Source organism: Lucilia sericata, unplaced genomic scaffold, assembly GCF_015586225.1.
Source record: "Lucilia sericata isolate MDLA Ls3-8-SP2 unplaced genomic scaffold, ASM1558622v1 Contig004615F_arrow, whole genome shotgun sequence".
NCBI classification, from domain to species: Eukaryota; Metazoa; Arthropoda; class Insecta; order Diptera; family Calliphoridae; genus Lucilia; species Lucilia sericata.
The window spans coordinates 7,501-16,016 of NW_023997300.1; the positions used below are offsets into that span (position 1 = coordinate 7,501).

The following is an 8,516-nucleotide window of genomic DNA, read 5'->3' on the forward strand; positions in this document are numbered from 1 at the left end:
AGGATTCTGATGTTAAATTCTTGGGTATGTTCTACAATTTTGAAATCTTCCATATGCGCGAAAAGGAAGTGCCAGTAGATTCTGTAGAAATCAGAGAATTGATTTTGGCCTTTGCTTGGGAACCTGTAGGCAACAAATTCGCCATTATCCATGGTGAAACCAACAACTCTAATGTCAGTTTCTACGAAGTCAACAATGGTGTCAAACCTACATTGGTAAAGAAATTGGAAAAGAAATCCTGCACTCATCTCTTCTGGTCGCCCAGAGGACAATTTATCGTCATGGCCAATTTGACCACCGGTACCTTTGAATTTGTTGATACCAACAACAACTTCCTCATTACCGCTTCCCCCGATCATTTCCGTGCCTCGGAAGTCGAATGGGACCCTACTGGTCGTTATGTTGTTACCGGCGTTTCCTCATGGAAGGTTAAAGAAGATACTGGCTTCAACATGTACACCTTCCAAGGTCGCATTATTCGTCGTAATATCCTCAAGAACTTCGTACAGTTCTTGTGGCGTCCACGTCCACCCACTCTACTCAGCGAAGAGGAGATTAAGGATATTAAGAAGAACTTGAAGAAATACTACTTCATTTTCGAACAAAAGGATCGCATGCGTGTCACTCGTGCCTCCAAGGAATTGTTGGAGAAACGTGCTCAATTGCGCAATCAATTTATGGAATACCGTAATAAGCGTGAGAGCGAATGGAAGGAACAGAAAGCAAGACGTATGCAGCTCAGAAATCGTAAGTTTTATTTGTTTTTTTTATACATTTTTATTTGATGAATAGAAAGTTTTTTATAAAAAGAAAAGTTTTCGCAAGTTTTCTACAAAAAGTGAACTTTCCGGCAATTTTCTATAAAAAAATTAACGTTATCGAAAATTTTCTATAAAAATATATGTATATATTTTTTTTTAAATTTTCTATAAAATATTTTAATATTTTTAAAATTTTTTAAAATATTTTATAAAAAGTGATATTTTTAAAATTTTCATTAAAAGTGAAATTTTAAAATATTTTCAGTATAAAGTAAAATTTTTTAAAAATCTATTTTCTATAAAAGGTTAAATTTTCGATAACTGTCTATAAAAAGTTGTTTTTTCACTAAATTCCACTAAAAAGGAATTTTTAAAAAAATTTTTAATAGAAAAGGAAATTTTTGAAAATTTTCTATATAAAGTGAATTTTTTTTTTTTATATTTTATAAAAAGTGATATTTTTTAATTTTTTTTATTGAAATTTTCGAGCTTGTTTTTCATAAAAAACTAAGAATTTAAATTAATTAATGTAATCCACTTATTACAGGAATTATTTTTTGCATTATATGCTATTCAGCTAATTCATAATATAATTCAGCTAAGGTTTTTTGTTTTTATAGCAATATTATTGTAATTTGATTCTTATATTTAAAATATTTATGCAATTCAGCTGGAAATATTTTAATTCAGCTAACGATTTTTCAAAATTTTTAATAGTTTTGCTAAAATAATCGATTTTTGAACTAGAAATTCTATTCAGCTAATTTGAAAAGCAATTCAGCAAACATTTTTTGCTTTATTTTTATAATTCAGCTGTAATTTTTTTAATTCAGCTAAGAATTTTTGCAATTTTTTAATGGATTTGATAAAATAAAAGCTTTTCTAAACAAAAAATCCAATTCAGCTAACATTTTTGCTTTAACTTAGAGTTATCAAAATATTTTGATATAATTTTGCAATTCAGCTAAAGTATTATTATATTCAGCTACATAATCATTAGAAATTGTATATAAAAATATTATAAATACAATTCAGCTAGATTATTTGAACTAAAAATTCTATTCAGCTAATTTGAAAAGCAATTCAGCAAACATTATTAACTTTATTTTTATAATTCAGCTGGAATTTTTTTAATTCAGCTAAAAATTTTTGCAATTTTGAATGGCTTTGATAAAATAAAAGCTTTTCTAAACAAATAATCCAATTCAGCCAATATTTTTGCTTTAACTTAGAGTTATTAAAATAGTTTGGTTATAATTTTGCAATTCAGCTAAAACATTATTATATTCAGCTACATAATCATTAGAAATTTTATAGATAAATATTAATAAATACAATTCAACTATTTTTAAATAAAATTCAGATAAACTTGTTATTAAAAACATTAATTTTAACTAAATTCTGCTTTTCTAAACAAACAATTCGGTTCAGCTTATTTAAAATAAAATTCAGCTAAAGTTTTTTATACAATTTAAGTAGATTTTCAGAAATATTTAACTTTTTGGTTATAATTTCGCAATTCAGCTAAAGAATTTTGCTATTCAGCTGCAATATTATGTATTAATCTAAGAATTCAAAAGAACAAGTTAAAAAAAAAACTAATTCAGCAAAGATTATTTACAATTCAGCTAAGTTTTTTTGCTGATATAAACATTAAAACAATGTTTAACTTAATTTCGTCATATTTTCCAATTCAGCAGACAAAAAATTAAATTTTTAGTGTTTTATTTAAATTTAAAGCATTTCAAAAGTTTTTAAGACTTAAATTTTGCTATTCAGCTAAACAATTTTTATATTTAGCTACAGCATTATAAAGTAAATTGAGAATTGAATTAAACTTCCTAGATAAAGTTTACAAAATCTTATTCAGCGAAATTTAAATACAATTCAGCTAAGCCCATTTATTTCATAATTTAAACACACAATAAATTTAATTTTCCCTTTTCTTTTTTTTATAGATTTCGATACAGATAGTTTGGATACCGAAGAAGTTGATGAAGAAATTATTGAATTTTTGGTCAAAGAAGAAACAACCGCACTCGAGTAGTTCCACTTATAGCAGTTAAGCATCTTTGTCCTAATTATAAATATAATTAATTAATCATATTTAATCAGCCAAACAACCGCAATCATTCTGTTGATCACACAATAAAAAGAAAACGACAAAATTAACTTGCTTTTGCTTTATTGGTAAAAGATTGTATTTTATTACGATTAACCAATAAATTGCCCCCCAAAAAAAGATTGTATATCTTCTTACAAAAAAAGCAAGTGTCGTTTACTAGTAAATAAACTAAATAAAATCAACCAACAACCATAAAACAACAACAACACAGTGTATTTTACTAAATAAGAATATTAAGTCTAAAAAAAACAATTTTTTGTATTTATAACCTTAAAATATATATAAAAAAATTAGTATAAAAGAAAAAACAAACATAAGTTTAATTATCCCCCGTAAAAATATAAAAAAAAACATTCTTATGTCCTTACAAAGAACAACAAAAGTTATACTAATAAAAATACACTGGACTAAAAAAAAAACAACAACGTTAATGTTACTATTTAAATGGATAATGCAGGTGTGTATGAACCAACGTTTAATAATGGATGACAGTGATAACAGAAGCCTACCTGTTATAACTAATAATGTTGCATGTTGTTATTGTAGTTAACACATTTAACCGAAAATTACTTGGTAATTTCTCCCTCTCTAGGGAATCGAATCAAAACAAAACCAAAATAGGTGAGTTGTTATTTTATGTTTCAATTTATTACTTTTATTTTCGTTTATCATCATAAACCAATAATTGATAAGAATAAATAACTAAGCAACCCATATGTAGGGGAAAAAATTTATTATTTTAGTTTAGTAATGATTTTTTAACAATTAACTTGCAATATCGTATTTAACGGTTAAAATAAAATTTTATTATTTATTAGATTTATTAGTGCAATAATAATACCAAAATCCAGTATTACTCTTTTTTTGTGTATATTTCTGTTTTGATTTAAAACTTTTACAGAATGTTTCACAAAATTAAAGAATCTTACCACCGTTTCGTACGCTATATCAAATGGTTGCATATGCTCTACGAATTGAATACTTATCTTTCCATGTGTGAACCTTGGGAAAAAGTATTTTTAAGTGAGTATATGAAAAAGAACCGGAAAATAGTTAATGTGCAAAGTTTCTAGAGTTTAGATATGATCGTGTTACGCAAAAATATTTGCACACAAAATAAGTGTGACATTAACGAGTGGAAATTTCTATTGAAAGATAATTAAATATTCATTATGTTTTATGAGATTTTAATGAAATTACTTTTAATCTGAAAAATGTGTAGCAGAATGATTTGTTTACATACAAAATACATTCGCACAGAATTTTATCCCGATACCATTATTAACTCATGAGTTGTTAAAGATTAAGTGATTTACGGAATTGGACTTAATATGGGAGCAATTCGTGTTAAATTATGCCCCGTTTAATTAATTTTCCGAAGTGGAACCTATATGGGATCTATGATTAATCATATAACGATCTAGGTTTTAACGATTTCTAAAAAGAGTTACTAACTTATAAAAGTTCTAGAAAGAGTTACTAACAACAAATTCATTTTCCGGGGTTAGTGAATTAAATAGTCTAGTTTATAGTCTAGTCTATAGTCTAGTCTGGTTTATAGTTTAGTGTAGTCTAGTTTATAGTCTAGTCTATAGTCTAGTCTATAGTTTAGTTTATAGTCTAGTCTATAGTCTAGTTTATAGTCTAGTTTATAGTCTAGTCTATAGTCTAGTCTATAGTCTAGTCTATAGTCTAGTCTATAGTCTAGTCTATAGTCTAGTCTATAGTCTAGTCTAGTCTAGTCTATAGTCTAGTCTATTAGTCTAGTCTATAGTCTAGTCTATAGTCTAGTCTAGTCTATAGTCTAGTCTATAGTCGTCTAGTCTAGTCTATAGTCTAGTAGTCTATAGTCTAGTCTATAGTCTAGTCTATAGTCTAGTCTATAGTATAGTCTATAGTCTAGTCTATAGTCTAGTCTATAGTCTAGTCTATAGTCTAGTCTATAGTCTAGTCTATAGTCTAGTCTATAGTCTAGTCTATAGTCTAGTCTATAGTCTAGTCTATAGTCTAGTCTATAGTCTAGTCTATAGTCTAGTCTATAGTCTAGTCTATAGTCTAGTCATAGTCTAGTCTATAGTCTAGTCTATAGTCTAGTCTATAGTCTAGTCTATAGTCTAGTCTATAGTCTAGTCTATAGTCTAGTCTATAGTCTAGTCTATAGTCTAGTCTATAGTCTAGTCTATAGTCTAGTCTATAGTCTAGTCTATAGTCTAGTCTATAGTCTAGTCTATAGTCTATGTCTCTAGTCTAGTCTATAGTCTAGTCTATAGTCTAGTCTATAGTCTAGTCTATAGTCTAGTCTATAGTCTTAGTCTATAGTCTAGTCTATAGTCTAGTCTATAGTCTAGTCTATAGTCTAGTCTATAGTCTACTCTATAGTCTAGTCTATAGTCTAGTCTATAGTCTAGTCTATAGTCTAGTCTGAAGTCTAGTCTATAGTCTTGTCTATAGTCTAGTCTATAGTCTAGTCTATAGTCTAGTCTATAGTCTAGTCTATAGTCTAGTCTATAGTCTAGTCTATAGTCTAGTCTATAGTCTAGTCTATAGTCTAGTCTATAGTCTAGTCTATAGTCTAGTCTATAGTCTAGTCTATAGTCTAGTCTATAGTCTAGTCTATAGTCTAGTCTAGTCTATCGTCTAGTCTAGTCTAGTAGTCTAGTCTATAGTCTAGTCTATAGTCTAGTCTATAGTCTAGTCTATAGTCTAGTCTATAGTCTAGTCTATAGTCTAGTCTATAGTCTAGTCTATAGTCTAGTCTATAGTCTAGTCTATAGTCTAGTCTATAGTCTAGTCTATAGTCTAGTCTATAGTCTAGTCTATAGTCTAGTCTATAGTCTAGTCTATAGTCTAGTCTATAGTCTAGTCTATAGTCTAGTCTATAGTCTAGTCTATAGTCTAGTCTATAGTCTAGTCTATAGTCTAGTCTATAGTCTAGTCTATAGTCTAGTCTATAGTCTAGTCTATAGTCTAGTCTATAGTCTAGTCTATAGTCTAGTCTATAGTCTAGTCTATAGTCTAGTTTATAGTCTAGTCTATAGTCTAGTCTATAGTCTAGTCTATAGTCTAGTCTATAGTCTAGTCTATAGTCTAGTCTATAGTCTAGTCTATAGACTAGTCTATATACTAGTCTATAGTCTGGTCTAGTCTATAGTCTAGTCTATAGTCTAGCCTATAGTCTAGTCTATAGTCTAGTCTATAGACTAGTCTATAGTCTGGTCTATAGTCTAGTCTATAGTCTTGTCTATAGTCTGGTCTATAGTCTTGTCTAGTCTATAGTTTAGTCTATATCTAGTCTATATTCTAGTCTATAGTCAAGTCTATAGTCTAGTATATAGTTTAGTCTATATTATAGTCTATAGTCTAGTCTATAGCCTAGTCTATAGTCTAGTATATAGTCTAGTCTATAGTCAAGTCTATAGTCAAGTCTATAGTCAAGTCTATAGTCTAGTCTATTGTCTAGTCTATAGTCAAGTCTAGCGGAAATTTAGTTTAGTGCTTTAAAACCTAAAAAAGTACTATTTTTTTTGTTTTTTGTTGACTAATTTATGGATTAGTTCAAAGATCAGTCAATAAACAGGTCTAATAACTAGCCTATGGATTAGGTTTTATAGTCTATTTACTACTATTTGCAGAATAGATTTTCAACTATTCGAATTTTTAAATTCCTCAAAAGTTTAACTATTCTCAAAAGCTCTCAACTAAATTTTATATAGTAAATCCTAACACACTGCGATAACAGAGCTAATCATTCCCCTTTTCAACTTGATAAGAATGACTCAAATTCTTTTAGTTGTAAGGGCAAAAGTCCCTAGTAATTATCACAAATCACGTCATTGAATTTTACACCTTCGAAATGCTAAATAGCTGATTCATATTCCAATTATTTTTTCTTTTCGGATTTATTATCTATTTTTTTACTTTTTTTATTCCAGATTGTTTGATAGTGGCGTCGTTATGTTTTATTTTCTATTCAACATTTATCTTCATACCTGGCCATATCTATTCACTTATACTATATTTTACGGTGTCGCCGACAATAATCGATACGCCACCGTTGGAATTGAATGAAATTGGATCATGATAAATAAGAAGTTTTTATTAGTTTAAGTTATAAGTTAATTTGTTGTTATACTAACAAAATAAATATTTATTAATAATATAAAATTAATTTTTTATTTTAGAATGGAATGGTAATTGTAAAAATTTTTCGAAAATTTCGAATATATGACTTTTAAAACTATTCAATTTACCAAACTCGCCCTTACTATGTAAACAAAGATCACACTAAAAAGGTCTTAAAAAAATTTCCTAACAATTATGATTTTTTGGGCACCCTAGTATTGCTACACCTGCACAAAAGTTCCACTTTAATTGTTCACTTTCTTTGACCTTTTTTCTACCTTTTGCACTTTTGGGGCTTCTTTTCGTTAATTTGCTTTGAAGAAAACATGTCTGTCATTTCATTTACTATGGAACGTTGGTCGAATAAAGTAGCTGTAATCAGTGGTGCTAGTGCCGGTATAGGTGCAGCCTGTTGCAAGGCTCTAGTAACATCTGGTATGCTAGTAGTAGGCTTAGCTCGACGTCAAGAACTTATATTAAAACTAAAAGAGGAATTACCCGAAAATTTACGCAATAATCTACATGCCATACGCTGTGATGTAACCCAAGAGGATCAAGTATCTCAAGCCTTTAATTGGACACAAAAACACCTAGGAGGCTGTGATGTTCTTATAAATAATGCCGGGATTATAGCCACCACTGAGTTGTCACAACGTAAGAACACTAAAGAAATAAAACAGACTCTGGATACAAATCTTTTGGGTACGGTATTCTGTACCCGCGAAGCTTTTCATTCCATGTGCACGCAAAAGAATGGCCAGGGTCATATTGTTATTGTCAATAGTATTGCTGGTCATCAGGTGCCAAATTTGGGTCCAGATTTGCCTTCACTTAATATTTATCCAGCCACTAAATTTGCTTTGAAAGCTATGAATGAAATCTATCGTCAAGAGTTTCAACGTCATAAGACACAAGTTAGAGTAACTGTAGGTTTTCTTCGCAACAGAATTTATTTACATAAAATTAAATCTAATCATAATGAATTTTCTAGACCATTAGCCCGGGCATAGTAGATACGGATATTTTACCGGTGGATATATTAAAGGTGGTTAAAGCTATGCTGCCTATGTTAAAATCTTCGGATGTGGCCGATGCTGTTTTGTGGGCTTTGAGTACACCTCCCAATGTACAGGTAATTGTTTAGGGGAAGATAGGGTTTTAAAGGTTTTATTGAATTTCTGATTTTATTACTTTTTTAGGTTCATAACATCACTATTAAACCAATGGGAGAGAAATTTTAAAATACGTGTAATTTTAGAAAATTTCAAGACTATAGTCAAATGCATAGTCCAGACTAAAGTCTTGTCCGTAGTCCAGACTAAATTCTTGTCTATTCTGGTTTTTAGTACAGTCTGTAGAGTATACTATACAGTCTATAATGCTGAATACATATATTTAAGTCTATAGTATGGACTATAGTCTACTCTACAGTCCAGACTATAGTTTACTCCAAACTCCAGACTATAGTCTACTCTATACTCCAGACTATAGTCTACTCTATACTCCAG

The 8,516-nt window shown here is 29.3% G+C and overlaps 3 protein-coding genes across 5 annotated transcripts in view; all 3 read left to right on the forward strand.

The window, feature by feature from the left end:
• LOC119615241 (eukaryotic translation initiation factor 3 subunit B) overlaps positions 1-3,305 on the forward strand; it is a 4,824-nt gene extending 1,519 nt beyond the window's left edge. Inside the window, exons 2-3 of the mRNA XM_037971316.1 lie at positions 1-747; positions 2,720-3,305. The exon at positions 1-747 is cut by the window's left edge and continues 1,122 nt beyond it. Coding sequence (XP_037827244.1) covers positions 1-747; positions 2,720-2,808 — 836 coding nt within the window. The 3' untranslated portion in view covers positions 2,809-3,305. The remainder of the gene's footprint in view (positions 748-2,719) is intronic.
• Positions 3,280-7,034, forward strand: LOC119615243 (serine palmitoyltransferase small subunit A). 3 transcript variants are annotated; one of them, XM_037971319.1, is made up of 3 exons: positions 3,280-3,343; positions 3,433-3,507; positions 6,819-7,034. In XM_037971319.1, the coding sequence occupies exons 1-3, from the start codon at positions 3,331-3,333 to the stop codon at positions 6,965-6,967; spliced, it is 237 nt and encodes a 78-aa protein (XP_037827247.1). In that variant the 5' UTR covers positions 3,280-3,330; the 3' UTR covers positions 6,968-7,034. The 3 variants fall into 3 exon arrangements, with proteins under 3 accessions (XP_037827247.1, XP_037827246.1, XP_037827245.1); XM_037971318.1 differs by lacking the exon at positions 3,280-3,343 and having other exon boundaries at positions 3,385-3,507; XM_037971317.1 differs by lacking the exons at positions 3,280-3,343; positions 3,433-3,507 and adding an exon at positions 3,642-3,909.
• Positions 7,035-7,351: 317 nt separating this feature from the next.
• Positions 7,352-8,516, forward strand: LOC119615245 (farnesol dehydrogenase). Its single transcript, XM_037971322.1, has 3 exons — positions 7,352-7,934; positions 8,000-8,140; positions 8,208-8,516. Exons 1-3 carry the CDS (start codon positions 7,356-7,358, stop codon positions 8,247-8,249), a joined length of 762 nt encoding a protein of 253 aa, XP_037827250.1. The 5' UTR covers positions 7,352-7,355; the 3' UTR covers positions 8,250-8,516.